The sequence below is a fragment of the Cercospora kikuchii genome (assembly GCF_019650295.1).
Source record: "Cercospora kikuchii DNA, contig_00002, whole genome shotgun sequence".
NCBI lineage: Eukaryota > Fungi > Ascomycota > Dothideomycetes > Mycosphaerellales > Mycosphaerellaceae > Cercospora > Cercospora kikuchii.
In genome coordinates, this window is record NW_025408583.1 from 3,567,212 (window position 1) to 3,588,951 (window position 21,740).

At 52.7% G+C, this 21,740-nt stretch overlaps 7 protein-coding genes across 7 annotated transcripts; 2 read left to right on the forward strand and 5 right to left on the reverse strand.

The window, feature by feature from the left end:
* Positions 1-746: 746 nt before the first annotated feature.
* Positions 747-1,517, reverse strand: CKM354_000363500 (uncharacterized protein; the record flags this gene model as incomplete). Its single annotated transcript, XM_044798841.1, has 2 exons — positions 747-1,405; positions 1,460-1,517. The coding sequence occupies 2 exons, from the start codon at positions 1,515-1,517 to the stop codon at positions 747-749; spliced, it is 717 nt and encodes a 238-aa protein (XP_044654776.1).
* Positions 1,518-1,825: 308 nt separating this feature from the next.
* On the reverse strand, positions 1,826-5,525 carry CKM354_000363600 (uncharacterized protein; the record flags this gene model as incomplete). Its single annotated transcript, XM_044798842.1, has 2 exons — positions 1,826-4,435; positions 4,506-5,525. The coding sequence occupies 2 exons, from the start codon at positions 5,523-5,525 to the stop codon at positions 1,826-1,828; spliced, it is 3,630 nt and encodes a 1,209-aa protein (XP_044654777.1).
* A 249-nt stretch (positions 5,526-5,774) lies between these two features.
* Positions 5,775-6,953, forward strand: CKM354_000363700 (uncharacterized protein; the record flags this gene model as incomplete). Its single annotated transcript, XM_044798843.1, has 1 exon — positions 5,775-6,953. One exon carries the CDS (start codon positions 5,775-5,777, stop codon positions 6,951-6,953), a length of 1,179 nt encoding a protein of 392 aa, XP_044654778.1.
* A 206-nt stretch (positions 6,954-7,159) lies between these two features.
* On the reverse strand, positions 7,160-8,145 carry CKM354_000363800 (uncharacterized protein; the record flags this gene model as incomplete). The annotated part of the gene is made up of 3 exons (XM_044798844.1): positions 7,160-7,443; positions 7,492-7,961; positions 8,018-8,145. 3 exons carry the CDS (start codon positions 8,143-8,145, stop codon positions 7,160-7,162), a joined length of 882 nt encoding a protein of 293 aa, XP_044654779.1.
* Positions 8,146-8,400: 255 nt separating this feature from the next.
* CKM354_000363900 (uncharacterized protein) lies at positions 8,401-10,071 on the reverse strand (the record flags this gene model as incomplete). Its single annotated transcript, XM_044798845.1, has 7 exons — positions 8,401-9,071; positions 9,135-9,159; positions 9,212-9,339; positions 9,403-9,580; positions 9,633-9,667; positions 9,719-9,992; positions 10,039-10,071. The coding sequence occupies 7 exons, from the start codon at positions 10,069-10,071 to the stop codon at positions 8,401-8,403; spliced, it is 1,344 nt and encodes a 447-aa protein (XP_044654780.1).
* A 1,469-nt stretch (positions 10,072-11,540) lies between these two features.
* On the forward strand, positions 11,541-11,890 carry CKM354_000364000 (uncharacterized protein; the record flags this gene model as incomplete). Its single annotated transcript, XM_044798846.1, has 2 exons — positions 11,541-11,777; positions 11,831-11,890. 2 exons carry the CDS (start codon positions 11,541-11,543, stop codon positions 11,888-11,890), a joined length of 297 nt encoding a protein of 98 aa, XP_044654781.1.
* Positions 11,891-12,369: 479 nt separating this feature from the next.
* On the reverse strand, positions 12,370-14,959 carry CKM354_000364100 (uncharacterized protein; the record flags this gene model as incomplete). The annotated part of the gene is made up of 2 exons (XM_044798847.1): positions 12,370-14,754; positions 14,816-14,959. The coding sequence occupies 2 exons, from the start codon at positions 14,957-14,959 to the stop codon at positions 12,370-12,372; spliced, it is 2,529 nt and encodes an 842-aa protein (XP_044654782.1).
* Between the last annotated feature and the right edge of the window lie 6,781 nt (positions 14,960-21,740).

Here is a 21,740-nt window from a genome sequence, read left to right on the forward strand (position 1 = left end):
ACGCTGAGGAATCCATTGGGGCCCGCAGATGGCGAAATTTTTCGTCAGGCTGCGTGCTGCAGAGAAGCAACTGGAGTCGGAGGTCCCATGCGGATTGCTAATGGGCCCTTGACCTTTTACTATTGGGCCCTTGACTTGCTTAGGGTAGGGTAGCCGTACCCACGATTACGGTTGACACTCGACTGCAAGACACTGCCGCCTCTCTCGACACTCGCCTTCGGCTCGGTCTCGTTCGTTGCCTAAAAGAAATAATGCTATCCTTTTAAGGGGCCTATGCCTCACGCGCTCGGGTATCGTACGTCGTCGTTCCGCTCGCAGGCTCGCACCTCCGAGTACTCACTTCGCTCGCAAGCTCGCCTCGCTTGTCTAAGCACAGTTTGGAGTCCGTGCGGAAGCGGATGTTACGCAGAATATCGCAGTCAAGGGCCCAATAGTAAAAGGTCAAGGGCCCATTAGCAATCCGCAGGTCCCATGCACCAATGCCCTGCATGATGCCCCACAGCCGGGTCTGGAAAGCGAGACCATGCTTTGCGTGCGTGCAGCACCACCTGGCACGCATATTCTCACACACGTTTGACGAGGCCATTTGGGTGCCTCGTCACTCCACCTGATGAGGCATATATGCACGGGAGTGGGAGCTATGAGCTTCTCAAGCGTGAGGCTAACCCTCTCTTCGGGACTCGTGCTATTACCGCAGGCATGACGATCACAGTGCACCAGGTGATCTGCTGGCGGTGATCTTCATGCTACGATGTAGGAAGCTCTATCCCCTCTTCCTCCGCCATTCGCAATATGAATTCGCGCACCGACTTGTCCGGGGCTAACTGTATGGGCAACTTGCCTTCACTGTCTCGCTTTGCGCCATCCGATCCAGCCTTCAACAATTCCACGGCTGTTTGTCCGTGTCCCTCGGCAATGGCGTGATGCAATGCCGTCAACCCATCAACATCTGATCCATTGACGGGACTACGATGCTCCAGCAACAGCTTAACAATGGGTACGTTGCCGACCGCTGCAGCTCGGTGGAGGGGCATTTGTCCGCGCCTGTCCTTGACCCTGGCACTGGCTTTGTGAGCAATGAGCTTCTTCGCCGTGTCGAGGTTCGACTTGGATGCAGCAAAGAACAGGGCGGTTTGTCCATTGTTGTTCTTGACGTCTGGATCGGCGCCCTTGTTGAGCAGCAGATCCACCATCTCGTCGCCGTCTTTCAAGCTCGCTGCCATCATCAAGGCCGTCCATCCACTTCCATCTTGTGCGTCGACATCGAACCCCTTCACGTCTGACAATATCTCGACAATGGCGGTCCGATTGTAGGACGCGGCGTAGTGTAGCGGGAGTCGATCATCATCGTCTCGTCTGTTGGCGAGTTTCTTGTCGGCGTTCAGCAGCGATTCGACCTGTCGTGCTGGCTGTTGTTAGACGAGTTCACATGTTCTCTTACCTTTGTCCTTTTGCTTACTCTGACCTTCGCGACAGCTCGCGTGAAGTGCAAATTTCGAAGCTTGCTCCTCGTCCATCGCGTTGGCTTGAAATCTAGAACCACGAGCCACGCGTTTGACAAGCGAACTCTGACGCAATATGAAGGGCGGAAGTTGCCGGAAAGCGCGCTAGTACAAGCGACCGGATAAGATCTTGAATTCAGCGAGGAAGGCCCGAGGGGAAGAGGTCACTTCAGTCCAGCCAAAACGGTTCGACGCCAGAAAATCTGGTGATTGCTTTTCGTGCCGTAGAGAGTCTTCGATCCAGTGCAAGTCCGTGCGTCGCTACTGACAGGAGCGCCTCAACCGTGCTTCTGCATCGAATGAATGAACCGGATCAATGCACCTCATGAAGTGGTCTCGTTGTCCACTCCTGTCCAGGCTAGGACCGTCTTATCGGCAGCTAGCTTGACGTGAGCGCTACCTGGATGGACTCGCAAAGTTTTGTTGTAATAGGAATCGACAACCTGCAAGTTCGGAGCAATCCAGGAGCCTCCTTCTGCATCATTGTGAAGCTGCAGTCGATACTCGACCTGGCTTCGACTGAGCGGCGCAAGGCTCAGAGCACGATACTTTGCTCCGCTGAACCCAAAGTCATCGTTTGCTTCCATTGTCAAAGCAAACGTGAGGTAATGAGTAGAGGGGTTCTCGAGATGGTAGCGTAAGATGGGGCTCGCACCCGTCTGACCACGTTCGATGGTACAGAGCACCCTAGGCTCCGACGTAGGAACTGTGAGGCGAGGCACAGCGATGATCGTTTCTGCCGTTTCAGTGGCAGTCCCTACCGACCATGTTGCAATCAACGAGAGGTCAATATGGCTTGGTCGGCGATCATCCAGAGAGATCTTTTGTGAAAGAAGCTCGAATTCCGACATGTGCCTCGCCTGCGCCGAAAGCAGCACTTCGCTGGTTCGTGTAGCGTCCGCAACGGTGCATAGTACATCACCCTGTGCCTCGTGAACAGCAATTTCCAATGTGCGCAGCAGAACATCTTGATCGGTCAGCGATGCCAGTTGAGCGCGAAGTCCCCATTGTTGCTTAATGCCAGTGGGTGTGTCTGTGCTGGTATTCGAGAAATAGCTCGGCCATGGGTCCGGATTCAAGCGTGGTAAGAACGTAAAGGTGGCTTCGAAGGCAGGCACGAAGGACAAATCGAATGTGACGACTTTCGACAGAATGGTGTCGGGATCTGATTTCAGAGCGTACTGCACCTCCAGGGTCAAAGCGATGCTTGATGCTTCAGTAGGTGCTTGTAAGAGAAGTTCTTTCGTTGCACTCGAGGACGCAGAGAGATCCGATATTACTGCCGGTGCACCAGAAGCGTCGTCACTAGCCCATCTCAGACTTGTTGCTGGGTCTTCGGTGGTGCCAACAAGCGCGGATGTGATTGTACCGCTTATGCAATCGGTTTCCTCGTTGAACACGTTCACGCGCAGGCGTATATGCTCGTCAGTAAAATACTGTTTCCGGGGCTCCAGAAGCGAGATCTGCAGTTTCGGTGGCTTCGGCAAGACTGTGATTGCTTTGGGGTCCACGTGAGGAAGCAACAGACTATCAACTGTTTCGTCGCTCCAAACCTGCCACCGGTTCAGAGGTAAGATGCAATGATCTGCCAGAACATGCTCCAGACTGAAGCTAGATTCTTTGACATAGATGATCACGTCGTCGATGCGGCACACCTGCGCCTCACGAAGCATGATCTCGAACTGAAAAGTCCTGGTGCTCCGTGGGCTGAAGAGTAGGTCTGCTGTGACGTCGGAGCTGCCACTATCGTGCTCAGCAAACGATGGCAAGATCGTCAGTTCCGATGCCGTCGAGCTTTGCGTGCTGCCAGGCTCGTGGTTAACGTGCACGTGCTTCTTCCCGAGTCGAATATGGACGGACGAGAGCTGTATCGGCTTGGCCATCGTGGCAGTGTTCAGCATCAATGTCAGCTGGCATTGTTGCGACTCACCGACATAACTGCTCTGCGTTGCGAAGGCAAAAGACACGGTGAAAGGACATAGCCTGTCTCCGTCTCTGTTTGTCAATGTGATAACGCCATTCTCGGACGGCGCGGGCATGCAATTCATCAAATCGAGCGGCATGTCCGATGGACCATCGCTTGCAATAGCAAGAAGTTCCCATGTCACGGCTGGTATTATCGAGGAATATTGCTCCGTGTTTTCTTGGCGTGCACAGTCAAGAAGCATACGCAGTAGACGTGCAAATGGAATGTGCCACTCGTCTTCTCGCCATGTGCAGCTTTTCCATATTTCCATCAGTATCTTGATGGCATCCGAGCGTTGACCTGCCGAAATGAGGTCTTCGGCAAGTTCAAGTCTTATCTGCTCGCTCATACGCAATTGCTGACGAGCGGCAAATTCCTTGAACGCTTGCATGCAAGCAGTACCAAGCTCTGCGACATGATCATGGCCTCCCTCCGCGGAGACAGACATTTCCTCGTGAGGGTCGGGTACGAGATATGCATCGTAAGTTTTCCAGCGGTTCGCTACTGACGAGGCTGGCGATTGCCCTGGTGACAAGCGGTCCTCATCTGGAATAGCCAGAGCCCTTTCCCATCGAGCTCGAATGCCTTGAGAAAAAAGCCGCAGCCAGTAGCCTGGATGATGCAGTAAGTCCCACGGACGTAGTCGCTCTGTCGCTAAAGCAACTCTTTCTGGTTCGGCAAACACTGCTACTTCCGTAGAACTTTCAGGGGGAGGTCTTTGCAAGGAAGGGATCTCAGCACGCTGAATCAGCTGTGACATGATGACAGCCCATCTACCCTCCCAAGCAGCCCAGCTGTACGTTCCTGATCCCTTGCCTCTCCGGTCGATCAGGTCTTTCATGCGGTGCTTGTAGCTGGTCCATGATTGAACAGCGCCTGTGGTTTGCCCGAGCCACAATTGACATCGAAGGATCCGCAAAGCAGTCACGTCTGACAACAATCTTGCTTCGTTCCATCTTGGAGACCACTAGACATCAGACTGTCAGTCAGTATTCACTTCGGGACCAGTGATTGGTGCATCGTGCAAGACAACCTACATTTGTCGTTGTCTCGAGGACACCGCCCTCAGTACTGAAGAGTTCTTCTAGAGCAGCAGCGAAATGTCGCTCAGCTACATCCATTTCCTGTCTGTATTCCGCGAACACGGCCTGCTTGAACTCGTATCGCACATTCCAACCAGATTGGGTCGTTGCTTGGGACGCTCCACCCACTGGCGTGTGCGATAGGGGAGGAGGACCACCCCTCGCTTTCTTGCGGCGGGCATGCTTAGTCAAGTCTCGGTAATAGTCTACACATTGCGGCTGCAAGACCTTCATCATGTCCTGAACGAACGTCTGAATCTCAGCATCTGAGCCCATTGGAGGCATGAAAAACAGCCCTGACTTGGAATCCAAGTTTGTTGCCCTGCGTATCATGCCCAGTCGGTCTTCAAGGTCCGGCGCTTCGAGAATACTTCGATCGCTAATAAGCAATACTGCAAAGCGGGTCTTAAACATGGAGCGAGTAAGAGCATTGCGAATAGCATTAATGTCTCCTCTCAGGCGCTCATCCTGTGAAGCTTCATTGGCACTGATCTGGAACGCAGCCAGCACGAGGCAAGGCACTTGCTCTTGGTGTTTGTGCAGCCACAAAGGGGTGAAAACGCCATCAGGAAAGACTGGCGAGCCAGGCGACAGAGGTGATAACGGAGAGTGGAGTTCGGTGCTCCTCGCAATATGTGGGCTTTCTGCTCCCGGTGACTGTGATAGGGGAGCAGCCTTCCGGGGCGGAAGACTGTAAGTCCTGCCCACAGCTTTGATCTTGAATCGAATGCTACTTGTGGGGCCGGGCTGGGCTGAGGAATTCCAGGCGCTATCTGTGCCGCCTAACGATCTGAACGCTTGCAGGAGTCGCTTTGCTTGATCTGAACGGCATTCTGGCGATTCGGTCGAAATCCGGGCGCCAGAGTCCTGTCGGGCAGGAGGCGACTTGGCCGAATCGTGGTCCAGCTGTCCCAAGCCAGACAACAATACCAGCGGCAGGTTGTGTTGGACATAATCAGGCGGATAGGCCTCCATGCTGGCCTTGAGAGTACTATCACCGCTGCTGCATGTCGGCTTCGGTGCGTTCCGTTGTTGGTATTTTGTTGACAGCAGCGAGATGTTTGACGCCCGGTCTGGAAGTTCACGCACGCCTGCCCTTTTGGCGAGCTTTCCATGAAAACTTGATTAGGGAGCATCAAAACAGTAGCACATCGGCAACAGACCCCGAGCTGCGGTCAGCTGCATCCAGCCCACGTTCTGCCAACGCGACACGACCATTCGTATATGCCCAGGTTCGTCGTCGCCCACAAGTCCGGCGCTCACAGACTCGCGGCGATCGCGCTTTATCGCGCCCTGCTCTCGCAATGTAATAAGCTCGACATTCCTGCCCAGCGCCGCTACGAACTGAGTAATGTCGTCCGATGTCGTTTCGCGGGCTTCCGACACACGACGTCGCACCGCCAGTTGAAGCTATTGTTCGAAGCTGGCTACGAAGCCATTGACCACCTGGATGCTGCGGTCGCCGGCGACGCGGACAGCAAGCAATATGTGCTGGACCTGCTGCAGAGGGCGCCGAGAAACGTGAAGAACGGGCCCTTAGTCACGCGGCGCTCGATTAGCGAAAAGTACAATGAGCCTTTTGACTACAACAGTGAGAGCACGGAGAAAGATAATGCTGCGGTCGTGGAGGATATGGCTAGCACGGGTACGCGTTGCGAGGTCGTCCTGGTCAAGCGCAACAGCGACACTGGGCGTATCATAGAAGGCATGTCCCAAGACAACGTGATCAGGCCGCCGATCTCGAAATATGTCTTCGACTCAACGGCGTTGCGTGGCACAGACTCGCCGCCCAGCTTTCAGTACCGCCCGGGAGACGCAGCGACTAGTCCCCCTTCTCCACCTTCCATTCTTGAGCATGCCACTCCTAGAGAATGGCTGGGCGGCTCCGGGCAACGGCACATCCCTAAGGTCTTCAGCGCCAACGCCATACCGGTCTTACGCATGAAGAAACCTCAGCCATTGGCTCTGACAAGGTATCTCAACTCTCGCATCAAGCAGCGGCAAAAACGACACGACTTGCGCCAGCATTTGCAAGAGCAGGAGCCTATCGCAGCTCAGGAGGATGAATGGGATGATATATTGTTTGCTTATGCTGGTGTCAGCGACGCCAGCTCTCATGCAAGCAATCGATCTCGGAACTCGTCTCGGGAGCCTCGCTGGGATTCGGAAGTGATCAGGTCGCTGAGAGAGGTGAGTTCCCACCTGAACGAGGAAAAGGCAAAGAATCGACGCATGGCAGAGAAAATGTATGCTGTCGTCGATCGAGAAGAAAGCCTGGCAGAGCAAGAGAGGCAAGAGGATAAGAGACGGAGGGACGAGATTGCGGAAGGGCTTGAGGGATTGAGTGGCATGGTTGGAGGTAGCGGTAGTGCTGATGACACATTCTCTCGTCCCACTAGCTAAAGATGACTTGGTCCCGAATTGAACCCTCTACGCTATCACGAATCCTGCAAGACATCATACGTGCTGGTGGTCAACAATCTCAGACTACTGCGCTTCCAAAGAATTCGGGATTCGACCAACAAACAAGCACAATCTCGCCAACATTCTCCGTCGTTGCACACGTCTTCTTCCTGCCACTTGCACCGTTGGCAACATGCAATTGCCCATCAAGGAGTCGGATAGGCGCGCGCTGGGACGCGAGTTGGCGTGGCTGGGCCTGTCGACGGCTCATACATGTTTCCGGCTTCTGTGAGGTCCATAACTTCTATGCCGCAATAATCGGTGTAGTGATGGCGATGATATTTTGCACATCGGTTAGATGCAGTGGCACATGGCAAAGTGACCGCAGCGTCTTTGACTTTGCCTCCCGCAGCTGTCAGACTAGTGCGGACGCGGTTGAGGAAGTCGGCAGGGCCATTGCGATCAGCATGTGGTTCGCGAAGCCCGGAGCCTAGGACATGTTAGTAGTGCGTCTCCAGTCATGCAGACCATTACATACCTTGGCCCTTCCACACGTGAAGGTCGACGATCACTTTTCTCAGGTTGTTACCCCAAGTGGTGTACTCCCAGACCTCAGCGGCCAAGTCAGTAGGAAAGCGGTCTGATAGCTCGACTTTTTCGAAGATGCTGTCCAAGACCTTATTTGCAAAGGCCTCATCGCTGAGAGACTTTGCTAAGACGTGTAGCAACATCAGGCGATGCCATTCTCTGTCTTCGTGAACCGTCTGCTTCCCGTCGTCAATATCGTCGATATCCCCATCCCACTGCGACCAGATTTTGCCCGTGTACAGATAAAGTCGCCAGATGGCAACGAGCTCTGGATCTTGGTCTACAAGGTGGATTAGACCGTTGAGCCTCGCCGGAACATTGTACAGCCAGTGGGCTGTGGGCAGGGCGAGTGTGTTCGTATGTAGCGTTATGAATTGGGGTTCTGGTCCCACAAACAGGAACAAGATCTGCTGGCCCAATCTGTGACTAATATTAGCTCAATGTGTCGATCACTGTCGAGGGCCTGGATTACGCACTTGGGTGCGTCGGCCAGGGGCGCGCGGCAACGAGCGAGTGCAGCTTCAAGGTCAATGACCTTCTTCTTGAGTACTTCAACCTCGTCAATCCTCTTCCGCTTCTTGCCTGTTGATGGTGGTGAGAGCATCTTGTTTGCGTGTCGAAGCAAGACCGGGTGGTGGCGTGTGCGGGTTGTGACGAGAATGAACAATGAGAAGCAGGTGGGGAACATTAATAGGCACGCAAGTGAGGTTTAGTTCAACTGCTGACTAGCCAATGTGAAGTGAGATTTCTTTGAGCAACTGCCTGACCAATATTAGGTCGGCAGTTGATGCAGTGTAACGCGCGCCGTTGCGCCTCTTTTGAGTGAATGAGTAAAGATACTTCTGTCGATATCTTGAGGTCAACCAGACAGGAAAACGCGCTTCACCAAGAACTCCCCAAAGTCACTGTTTCCAGTCGTCTGCGGAGTGCCAATGCAGCGCTGCAATCTGTTGCCTGCATTCAAAGAAAGCCAGTTGCCAGCATCACCAGGTCGCTCGCCCTCATCGCCCGCGGGCCGCTTCTTTCTCGTGCGTCGATCAACGACACACATGCCTCTTGTCCATTGTCCAGATGTCTCCACACGCAGGTCTTCGTCCTTGAGGATATCCCAGCCCGACGCGTCAGTAGCCATACAGTACCAGATACAGAGGGGATCATGCAAGTGCAGTCCGACCGCGTCCCCAGAGACATCCTGCTGCAGGGACTCCACTTTGTCAAACGTCGATGTGAGGAATGCCGTCGCCCACTCTGCCAGCGGCGACCCTACTGCCACGAGAGGCTCACTCAACGTTCGGAATAGGCCACGACTGAGTGCATGACATTCCGTGATGTCAAGGGGAAACAAGGTGACCTTCAGTTGACGCGAGAGCTTTTGGGGATAATCCGCCAGGTATGGCGGTGGTGCTTGATCAGCCTGCTGACCCGGAGGTGTTGGTGGCACTGGTGGCATAGTAGTCTTTGGAGTGGGCGAAGACAATGCGTACACGCGAGCGGCGGCTACTGCATCTGCGAATGTGTTGAATTCGGCAACTGGGGTGAAAGCGTTAGCTGACGAAGGCAACATGCATGCGAAAGTTTCCGAACTTCACTTACCTGGTGTCATCTGCCAGCCGTAGACCTACGTTAGCAAGTGTTGCGGGACCGCGAACACCACGAAGCTAGTCACTTACATTCCCTTTCTCATCAACGTTGCCGCCCATGACCACCACTTCCTTGGCTCTGAGGAAAGTTTCTGGGTCTTGTGCGGCAGCATGTGCAAGGTTGGTCAGCGGGCCGATTGCAACGATTGTAATCATATCTGGAAGGAAGCGCCTCTGTCAGCGTTCAATATATGCGACTTCCGCGTTGGTTCCGTGCTCACCTGGTTCGTTTTCTCTGAGCAATCGAAGGATTTCCTCGACTGCCGGTGCCTTCGATGCAGTGAACATTGCACCTTCGTTGCGCAGCTCACTTGCAATGATCTTATCAGCATCTGTCCCGGAGCTGACAGCTTTATCAAAGAGGCCCTTCCAGGTCTCGTTCGGAGTAAGATGAGGGTGCTGGTATCTTGTCAGTCAATGATCTTTGTTGGCGGACTCTCAGATCTCTCACTGTTCCATGAATCCCTCCAAGACCGTCTCTCCCATCTAAACTTTGGTCAGCTGCTGGTGGGTAAACGAAAACGGGGGAAAGCTCACGAAAGAAGTCCGCCATCAACATTTGATCAGTAAGTGGATGATCGCTGCCAACAGCAACAATAGGCTTCGTCTTGCGCAGAGCATCAAACCCCAAGGGCTTGCCTTGAGCTGCTCGCCATTCGATCTCTTTCTCAATATGGAAGAACATGGAAACGACATTTCTCAGACAGTTCTCCACGTCGATATTGCCATAGGTGATCGACAGAAGCAGTACTTCGAGTTCTTCCGGCAGGGCAGAGAGTGCCAGTAACATTGCCATAACATCGTCGACCCCCTTTTCTTGTTAGCATCGTCTTGACAAAAATAGCAGTTCCTCTCACCGGGTCGGTATCTATGATGACTTTTCGAGCCATGGCTGTGATTCTGCTGATGAAAATTTGTGCTTGGAGGTTGGTGAATGGAACTCCAAATCAGAGAGACTTCCAATTCTCCACGGGGCTCCAGAGCACTAATGGAACATCGGCAAACGAAATCTGTGCTGGAGGATGATTGTTACGTACAGAGCAGAGAGGCGCTTGGCGTCTGATCGCAGGTCGCCGAAACCAGCAGTCGGGATCTGACTCCTGCCTAAGGCTGCACACAGGAGAAGCTTGGCACTACATTAGAAAATCTCTCCAGCTGCGCGACTCTGTTCTTTTTTTCTTCAACAATGTCTTTAACCAGGCCACTTTTAGAGTCTCGGTGCGAACGTTCAGTGTTTGTGCAGGTCCCTCGAGGCCTCTTTGCGTGCTCCGGTGACCTCAGATTGAAATACACTTGTCTGGATAACCTGACAAACCGACTCGCGGTTTGCCCGATATCCTCCAAGCGTGACAAAAATTTATATACATGCGCAAACTAGCGCTCACTTGATGCCCTGGGACCGCTGCTTCATCTTCAATCTCAGCAGATTGGCCTTCGGGCAAGATACGGTGCCCGCGTCATCTCCTTCCTTCTGGTAGAAGAGGTTGCAACACTCGTATCTGGACGTGGCTATGTCAGCGAATGCGCCAGCGCGAGTTTTGTCGCATGTCTCACAGCGCATCGATCTGCAGGCCAAGTCAGCATGCCCTTCGTTCATCGTGAGCATGGGAGCACCTACCTGCTTTTGGCACTTCTCCTCCTTGTAGTTGTTCTTTTGTATGCACTCTACAACCTGAATTAATGCGTGGCGGCCATTGACGGCATCCGCATCCTCACCTTGAATTGCACAAGCTTGCGGGTGACAGGGAGGGTCCGTCTTCAGACCGTCTTCAGGCGTTGTGGGCTTCACTTCATCATCAGAGAGTGAAGTGACGCGCTTGAGAGCAGTTGTACATACCATTGTCGCGTGCAGTACCGTTGCTCTGCTGGTGACTACTCGAACGAGCAACAAAGCAATCGTGACGCTCTTGGCGCGTTCCGCTCCTTCTTTCCCCACTCTCGAGGCTTCGATTCTACGTCAATCCAGTCCAGCGTTGTCCCACAAGGAAATCTGATTCGCAACGCGCACACACACTGTTTGCTCACGTCCGCTCTTCGTAGTAGCAGCAGAAGAGCCTAGAAGCCACTCGACAAGGTCAGACGCTGAGTCGTGGTTGTTGCCGCTGCAGCGGATGCGACTGCCACTTGCAGATCACTTCCACCTTCCGAGCTAACGACAATTCACAGCACTCGCGCCACAAGGCTTCAACGCTTCAACTTCAACTGAGCTTCACGCTCACTCACGTTAGTCAGCGGTCGGCCGTATAAAGCGCGCTTCGCTCTTCCGCCTCCAACGTAAACCCCTCCAACCACTTCCTCCCACATCAAAACCAACGCGGTACATCCTCCGACCCCGCTACCACCCACGCTCGAGTCCACCATGGCAGAAAACAACGGCACGCCTCCTGCAGACCAGCCCGATGCGCAGCAGCCCGCGAGTGAACACCTGAACATTAAAGTCACAGACGGAAACAACGAAGTCTTCTTCAAGATCAAGCGCTCCACACAGCTGAAGAAGCTCATGGATGCCTTTTGCGACAGACAGGGCAAGAGTCCACAAAGCGTACGCTTCCTGTTCGACGGACAGCGTGTCAACGCGACGGATACGCCGGATGTGGTGAGTAGTTTTGCAAGTAGATTCAAAGAAACACACGCTGACATTGTCCGCAGCTCGACATGCAAGACGGCGATTCGCTCGAGGTGCACCAGGAGCAGATCGGTGGCTGTTGATCGTCACGCGAGAAGGATACGAGTCAAAACAGCGGCTGAGCTCTCGGTTGGATCAAGAGAGAAGTTTCCGAGTGGCTATCGAGTGCTACGAGAAAAAGACGCTTTTAAGGGCGCGTCGCTCGCCAGCTACAGGCAAGCACACATTGAGGTCGGGGAGCAGGTGCGACCACGGACACTTCAGCCTTTAAGATGGGCACAAGGCGCGGCGTCATGGAGTTCTGGTTCCGCGCACAGTCAACTGTGCACGGCACTTCGCAGATAGCTACACTGCCTGAATTTCAATATCAGTTTCTATGCCACAGTCTCATGTGAATTTCAATCTGCAAAAAAGCAGTCATAGAGGCTGAAGCCCACGATGAGCACACAGGCTAGACTCGAAAGTCACAATCATTGATATTGGGTATAGCGATAAACACGACTCGCTCCTCCAACTCCTCGCTGTCACGCATGTTTGGTCCTCCCTCATGTCAATCATATCACTAAAATGGTGCCTGCTGAGGCTTTTGTGTTGTTTTGGGTGTGATGGCAGCTAGCGTGTGCGAAATCATGGTCTGAATATCCTCCATTCCGTCCGTCTCAAGCGAGTGCATGAGTTCTTGCTGCTGCATTTGGGTGAGGCCTTCCCCGAAGACTCCCGTATCCATATCCCAATACTGCGGGACATACGGCTGTTGGTCTTGTCCATTCGGATCCTGGTCGAACCCGCCTGGGAAGGGATAAGCAGGGTTCGTTGGATCGAAAGCCTCGTGCGCGTAGGGGATAAGATGTTGCTGAGCCGGAAGTGTCGAAGTGTTAAGCATGGGCTGCTGCTGTGGAGCGGTCCATCCAGGCACTGTGAGATTAGGCATGAATTCCGGCAGGCTATTGAATTGTTCGCTGTGGTAGTGGTGCTGAGGCTGATACTCCATCGATCCGATCGTCGTGATCGACTCGGAACTCTGTTGATGGTGATTTCCCGTATTGGATAAGTGCCTCGGCGGCGTGGGCACATTGCTGAAGTTTGAATCGCTACGATATGGTAGTGGGGGAGGCTCTTCGATACTGCCCCTTGCCGCCTGGTGATTGATGTATCCGAACGGAGGCTGCTTCTCGGGCGGCGTCGCCACAGATTGCGTGCTAAGCGTTGCCGGACTCGTCGCCCGTGACCGGCTGTCTGGGAACATCGACCCTGGGGACGCCGCATCAGAGGGCGTGTTGGCGGATATTGGTACATCACCCTCCTTGTCATATATCTTCATGATCGCAAAGATGAGCTTTTGGTACAGCTGAACGGCAGAAGCCACGCCAGGCCAACGTTCCGAGGCCTGCTGAATAGCCGTCATTGCGATGGCGAGGTGCCCCTCAACTGATTCACGGGTGTACTTCCGTCGCACTTCCACGTAGCTCAAGGACCAGAGCATTGTATTGATTGCCATGAAGAGCGACTGTGTGAAGATCCACGTGAGGTCAACGTTTCTCTTCGCAATTTGCCCTCGCTGCATGTAGATGTTGTACTCGCAGGCTTCGTAACATTTGAGAGCAGCTTCCACCGACGGTCGAGGCACTTGGGGAGATGGTCGATACAAAAACACGATCATGGTATTGTAGCGTCCAATGAACCAGACCTTGTCGAGACCGGCGCCCTCGTCTTGAGAAGGCGCGGCATCCCTCCATGCAGTCAATTTTGCCTCCATGCGAATGAACCATGGGTCGCTATCGCTTTTCGGCTCTGGTCTCTTTTTCTGATACAATTTTCTCCGAATCTCAAGCTGAAGTAGTCGCATCTTGAAGAAGTGTATAGCAACCCATTTCTTGAGAGTCGGCCGTTGTGCAGCTGGATTGATGCCCTCAGGTGTGATGAATTGATCGTCACAAGTCTCGAACCAGCCAACATCGATGTGGTCTTGACCTGTCGCGAGCATGCCGGGTCTGCCGATCGAATGGGCGAGGCCCCACTCCATGACCATAATGCACCAGAATAAGCGCCGCCTCAGGTCGATCTCAAGACAATCGGCAGTGCCATCCTGCTGTCCTCTCGTAATTGTCTTCTCCTCTGTGAGACCTAGCGCCTGCAGCAAACGTACTGCGATGCCCACCACGTAGTATATTGCGGTGCGTGTCGGCGTCAACAGAGAATACTCTGCCATGAGTGCGAAACACTGTAAGGTTTTCAAGTTCATCGGTCGTACAACGGCCTCCATGTACTTGAGGGCAGCCAAATAATAGCTGTCCGCCAGTCCTGCGTATTGCGTATCCATCTTCTGGAGACTGATTGCAATGACCATGCGGCACACGAAATGCTGATACGGAGTGGCATGATCCGGCTGCACGTAAGCTGTGTCGAAATCTTTGTCTAGGGTGGGCTCGTGGAGTGCTGGATACATGGGCTGTACTTTCAGCTTGTATAGCTGTAATAACAAATCGCCCAGAGATCGCATGGGCAGGTCCGAGGCAGCAACATCGCTGATCAAGGGATATATCTTCGAAGTTGGCTTTGCCTGCTCTTGCGCATACAACTCCTTGATCTGTCGCGCTTGCTGGTCCGGCACGATTTCTGTGATACTCTTTGCGTCGGTGAACTGCTTTGCCAGCTGCATGACCAGGCGGGTGATGGCGATGCCGCTGGAGGGCCCGAGATATTTCGATTCCTTCTCATCGTGCATGCGCACGTTCGCCGCGCGCATGAGAGCTTCGGGATCCTCATGGCCATCCTCGTTCTCCACTCGGTCGAGCTCTTCCTCCAGCTCTCGGCATTTATGCTGTAGCCAGACTACATAATTGCGGTTGACATTGTGCCCTCGCGTGGAATCGTAGTATTCGCAGATGGAATTCGTTCGCTCGCAAGGCGTGCAGCGTGGCAGGCCGGGATCGCATCGCGTCTTGCGCTTCACACGTTTGTCAACGGCTTGATCCTCGTAACAACAGACGCTCGGTGTGCTGGTTTACCTGTCTGCACCGCGTGCACGCGGTCAATGTGTGAGCGACCTGACTCCCCGACGATCCATCCTCGGCACTTTCATGCCGCAGTGCGGCCTTTTTCCTCCCGCCGACATTGGTGTTGAGTGCGGCGAGCGGGTGAACTGCTGCCATGCTACAATCGATGGCAGAGGGTGCGCGCTTGGTGGCGCATTGCGCGTTGCTTATCTCGCCACTTGCTGAGAGTCGTGGCCTGCGATTCGGCGTGGGTGCCGGCAAGAAGCTCTGCGGTGTCTGCGGCACTGGAGGGGACGTTGCTTTGCCGGACGCGAACGTGCGGTGATGGCAGGCGCGCGGTAGAAGTTGTGGCAGCAGAGGGTGCGAAGCGAATAGAGGAGGCCTCCGCGCTCACATTCCATGAGCGCGCATATGAAGAACGTCCCTTCGCGGTAGTATCATCGTCCACTTCCCTTCCCTGCAGAGAGCCCCCACCCGCGCAAGACGGAACGACCTGTCTAAGGAGAGTGAATGATTCCAACTAGGGAGAGTGACCCTAATCAATTTGCGTCAAATCACAATCAATTTGGACAACTCGACCGAACGACACTGCCGCCTCTCTCGCGCGCGCGCCCTATGGCGCTTTGCGCTCTTTCGTTGCCCAAAAGAAATAATGCTATCTTTTTGAGAGGCCTATACCTTACGCGCTCGAGTATCGTACGTCGTCGCTATTGCTCGTAGGCTCGCAGCTCCGAGCAGTCACTTCGCTCGCAAGCTCGCCTCGCTTGTCTAAAGTACATTCAAAGTGTCGCCAAAGCGCCGCCAAAGTGTGGGGTCGTGACTCTCCGCAGTTGGAATCAGTCACTCTCCTTAGACAAACTGAAGACGAAAGGGCTCACCGCGTGCACGACATGCCATTCGCCAGCCGCCATCTCTGCCCGTCTTCAGCCAAGTGACGAAGGCGACGCCAGGCGAGCGCCGCGACACCGCTCCACGGCTCGGGCTGCGCTCCTCCAGCGCTCGTAGGGCAGAACGGGCATGCCGGTGGCCTCGCGGCTAAACCGAGCCCCAGTTCGGATTCCGAGCCCCAGTGACTTGTTACGGTTCATGTGACAAGAGGCTCAGCCCGAGCAGGCGCTGGGGCCTGAGGCATACGCCAAGGATCCAATGATCAGAGGCGCTCAGACCAACACCATCCTGATCACACTGATCACACTGATCACACTGAGCAGAATGATCAGGACCTTGATCAGCGCGATCAGTATGCTCAGAAGCATGAGCAGAATCCTTTTGTATATATCGAGCGATGAGTATCGCCTCTCTAGATAGTCATCGCGTACAACTCACTGTTCTATCTCACTGATTGGAATATTGAGATCCCAACTTCGTTACACTTCAACTTCATCCGACAAGCTCAAACCCCGATCGAGCTTAAGCTTCTGCTTAGTGAGATCTTAGGTCGTCAGCCTCCCGCAGATAAACCTAACAGCTTTGTACGCCCTTAAGGATGTCTAACGACAGAAGTGTTAGGGGAACTCCCGCCCCCAGCGAAGTAGGAACGAGTCGATCCTCCCGAACCACGAACGGAACCCTCGACCTTAAGGACTTGAAGGTCGCCAAGCCGGATCTCTATTGGGGAGACCGCGACAAGATCCAACCATGGTTCAACCAACTTGCCTTATACTTCAGGTTCAACGAAGTCAAGGAATCGGACAAGACACTCTTTGCCTCCACCTTCCTGAGGGGGAGGGCGGAGAACTGGTTCAAGCCTCACCTGGAAGACTATCTCTACAAGGGAGAGGACGAAGACGGATATTTCAACAACTTCTTCAAGTTCCGCAAGGAGATGACTGAGCTGTTCGGAATCTCCAACCAGATCAGCACTGCTGTTCGGGTTGTCTAACATCTCAAGCAAACCACATCGGCCTCCGAGTACGCGGCGAAGTTTAAGGAATACTCCCAGGTGATTAGATGGGACGACGAAGCCCTCCAAGTCATGTTCCGACGAGGCCTCAAGGAAAATGTCAAGGATGAGCTCACCCGTATGGGATTGGGCGCGAACATCGACACCCTTGAAGTCTTAATGAAAAAGGCAATCGAGATCGACGATAGCCTCTACGAGAGAGCGCTAGAAAGGAAATACGACTCGAAGATATCTGGAGTTGCAGGATACATCCCAGGCGGACCAAGACGACAGGGCCATAGACCAAACAACAATCAAAACAAGCCCTACTACGGACCCCAACCGATGGAACTCGACGCAACCCAGAAAGGTCGTAAGATCGAAGGAAGAGGCAAGCCGAAGGGCAAGCCAAAAGGAAAACAAGGTAGCGATAAGACTTGTTACAACTGTGGCAAACCAGGCCACTTCGCGAGGGATTGTCGTTCCAAGAATATGGTGCAGCGACAATCAATCAATACGATGCAACGAAAAGAAGGAGGACGAGGAGGCTATAACGACAACCAGTCTCCCAAGGAGATCCGACTTCTAGGCATGATATCCCAGAAACGAAAGAACGAGGAAGGAACCTCGGAAACCGACCAACTCATATCGCTCGAACGACTCAACCGACAAATAAGCGAGATCGAGAACGAAATGCATCCCCTCACCTCGAAGACCGGACTGTGGTCAGACCAGGAATACAAGCGATTCAAAGAATTGATTCGACAGTACAGCAGGACAACCAACGAACTCGAGGCTCTAAGGGACGCAATGGTCGAAGAACCTACGACAAAACGGACGTTTGGAATGATGCAACGACGAAGCATCCCAACACAGATCCGCTGGGAAGAGCGTCACGGACACGGAAGCCTTCACTGGCGATTCTGTTACGATGACGCATGCCAAACCCACATCTCTTCCAAGAGGGAGAACAACTTCTTCCCGACCAAACCAATCCGAGAAGAAGACCCTCCAATCCGGCGATATGATGACGGAAGTAGGCCCTTGCCTATTCCAGAGGAGCTACAAGAATTAGCACCACACCTCAGACTCGCCGAGGAAGAAAACAACGACGAACCTTGCCAAGAAGACCAAGAGAATATCCCTCCTGAAATCGACTCCGAGGAGGAAGGGCAAGACTCGTCCGCAGACGAAGAAGACGTATCGGAAGAATCATCCGATGAAGAATCAGACCCGGATGACGAAATCACGACATTCACGTGTACCCAAGCAGGAATAATGCGCAAGGTTATGCTATTCCTGGCTATGCGACAGGAAGACATATTCCCGAGAATCGGTGGAAAGCGATACCTACACCCTACCAAATTTGATCGAGCACTCAAGGAGCTTCGCATCAAGCTCTGGAACCAACCAAGAGTCTCTGTACAGTACGACTTTAGGTCGCTCGTACAAGAACTCGTCCCTATCGGAAGCACGATCACACCATTTGGATATGTCACACCGAGCGAAGAAATCGTGCCGAACTCAGCACGAGAAAACATACGCCGAATCTCCGAACAATATGCCAAGATACAACAATGTCAATCGATGTACGCTTGCATCGAAACACCAGAGGAGAAAACAATACACGAAACGATCAGATACACGTCACATCAGATCCGAGAATGGTATAGAACACCTACCATCGAGACCCAGTCGGGAAAAGGATCGACTCTCAAGGAATGAGCGTCCAAAGAGAGTTCTGCAACACGGAAAGCGCTCAAGCATCAACATCAGTCTTTCGCACCAACATTACCGTCAACGGACACAAGGTCCAAGCCATGATTGATTCTGGAGCGAGCGGGAACTTTGCCTCCAAATCATTTGTGAAGCGATATGGGATAGCTACCCAATCGAAGGACGAAGGGTACGAATTGATCGCAGTCGACGGATCATCGTTACCAAGCGTGGAACGAGAAACCATTCCGTTACCACTTGCTATCCAACAGCACCACGAGGAAATTGTCTTAGACATCACTGACATGGCCAGTCATGATATCGTACTAGGCATACCTTGGTTGAGAAAGCATAATCCAATCATCGATTGGAGACGAGGAGTACTCAGGTTTGAACAATGCGATTGCGTTATCGACATTGACCCTATGCAGCGACAGAGTTCACTGATAGATGAGGCTAGGAGACAGATCAACGAAATGACACTCCAGTCGCCCGGAGCTACGAAACGATCGAGCCCAACTCGGACAGTTACTCACGATGGCAAGGAGAACAATCAAGTCACGAGAACAGATGGAAGTAACGCACCATCGAAGGATACGGCCTCGGAACCCGATATCCCCAAGGAGTATCAAAAATGGGCGAAACTCTTTGAAGAGGTAGAAGACATCACCGCTTTACCTAAACACCAGACATGGGACCACCGGATCAACCTGAAACCCGGAACGGAGCCCCCATTCGTGCCACTATTCAAGAAATCCGAACACGCGCTCCAAGAAGAAGATAAGTGGCTACGCAAGATGCTAGCCAAGGGCTGGATACGAAAATCCAGGTCCAGTGCAGGCGCACCTATCTTCGGCGTTCCAAAGCCCAACGGGAAGACACGAATCGTCGTTGACTACAGGAAGCTCAACGACATCACGATCAAGAACCGATATCCACTACCCAACATCGAGGAATCGCAGGACAGACTTACCGGATCAGACTGGTATACGAAGATCGATCTACGAGATGCATTCTATGCTATCCGCATGGCGGAAGGTGAGGAATGGAAGACGGCATTTCGAACACGCTACGGATTGTACGAATTCACGGTTATGCCAATGGGATTAACCAACGCACCCGCCTCCTGTCAGGAGATGGTAAACGACATTCTCAGAGACCTGCTCGACATATGCGTCATCGCATACATGGACGATATCCTCGTCTACACTAGAGGATCTCTTGAGAAACACAAACGACAAGTACAAGGCGTATTCGAAAGACTCTCCCGAGTAGGATTCCGGACCGCACCCGAGAAATGCGAATTCCACAAGAAGGAAGTCAAATTCCTTGGCTTCATCATCAATACAAGAGGAATCGCAATCGACCCGGAAAAGATCGGATCTATCAAAACATGGCCGATTCCGAAGACAGTCAAGGATGTACAGTCATTCCTTGGACTAGCCAACTACAATCGGAAGTTCATCAGAGACTATTCTAAGATCGCCACACCGCTGTCAGACCTTACAAAAAAGGACCTCAAATGGAAATGGGAACAACAACATCAGAAAGCATTCGACAGGCTAGTGCAGATGTGCTGCGAAGCACCAGTACTGATGATGTTCGACACCAAGAAGCCAGTCTTCATCGAGACTGACGCATCGGATCTAGCCATAGGAGCATGCCTCACACAGATGCATGATGGGAAACGACACCCAGTGGCTTACTATTCAAGGAAAATGTCACCCGCGGAACAAAACTACGATGTCCATGACAAGGAACTGCTAGCCATCGTTGCAGCACTGCAACACTGGAACTACTACGCGGAAGGAGCACCAGGACTAACGATTCTTTCTGATCACAAGAATCTGACCTACTTCACTACGACTAAAGTACTGACCCGAAGACAAGCCCGCTGGTCGGAACTGCTCGGACAGTACAAGTTCGAAATCCGCTATACTCCAGGAAAAGAGAATGGTAGAGCAGATGCCTTGAGTCGAAGAGTCGACTACATGGAAGGAAAAGAACCCGTGCAACAACGAGTTCTCAAGGCCAACCCGGACGGAAGCCTTAGTGCCAACACACAAGAATTCAACAACATAGTGCGAATCCTCAACGACACCGAGGAACAGTTCCCAATACTACAGGGAAAATACCAGGTACCGAAGGACCGAGAAGAAGAATGCATACGACAACATCACGACGATCCCTCGAGAGGACACCCGGGCGCAACCAAGACCGTAGAGCTTATCCAGAGAAGCTTCAGCTTTCCACAAATGCGACAAAAGGTGCTTAAGTATATCAAGCGCTGCGAGCATTGCCAAAGAAACAAGGCCGAACGACACGCGAAGTACGGACATATACAGTTCAGGACTCCGCCACAACAACCTTGGGACGAAGTTACAATGGACTTTATTACCAAACTCCCACCCTCGAAAGACAAGGTCACTGAAACCACATTCGACATGATCGTGGTCATGGTCGACAGGCTCACCAAATATGCACACTTCATACCTGCAAGCGAAAAATACACAGCAGAACAACTCGGATACCTCGTGATGGACAGACTAGTACGGTACCACGGATTCCCGAAAATCTTTATTACCGACAGAGACAAACTATTCACGTCAAATTACTGGAAAACACTAGTCGGAACGATCGGAATCAAACACAAACTATCTACAGCCTACCATCCAGAGACAGATGGACAAACGGAAAGAACAAACCAAACCCTGGAACAATACTTACGACACTACATCAATCACGCACAAGACAATTGGGTTACACTGCTCCCCATAGCACAAATAGCACTCAACAACCACAAGTCAGAAACTACGCAGGCTACGCCATTCTTCGCGAATTATGGACGAAACCCGAACCTGTTCGGAGACCCGCATAGTCATCCCCAAGCTGAAAGAGCTATAATTGCGGCAGACGACATGAGAAATGTTCACGACGAACTACAGCACCGCATCAAAGACTCACAAAACACTATCACCAAAGCCAGACAAGAAAAGAGAAAAATGGCACCTCAGCTTAAAAAGGGGGATAAGGTCTACCTTCTTACCAAAAATCTGAGGACAAAAAGGAAGACCAAGAAATTGGATCACGTCAAGGTCGGACCATTTTTAATTGACGAAGTCAGAGGACCAGTCAACTACCGACTCAAGCTACCAAAGGATGCAAAGATCCACCCGGTGTTCCACGTATCGTTATTGGAACCCGCTGACGCCGAAACTCCATGCCAAGAAACATTCCACTTCCAGCCAGAAGAGGAAGACGAGTTCGAAGTCGAAAGAATCCTAGACCAAAGGGGCCAGAAGTTCCTAGTCAAGTGGAAAGGGTACGACGAGTCCGAAA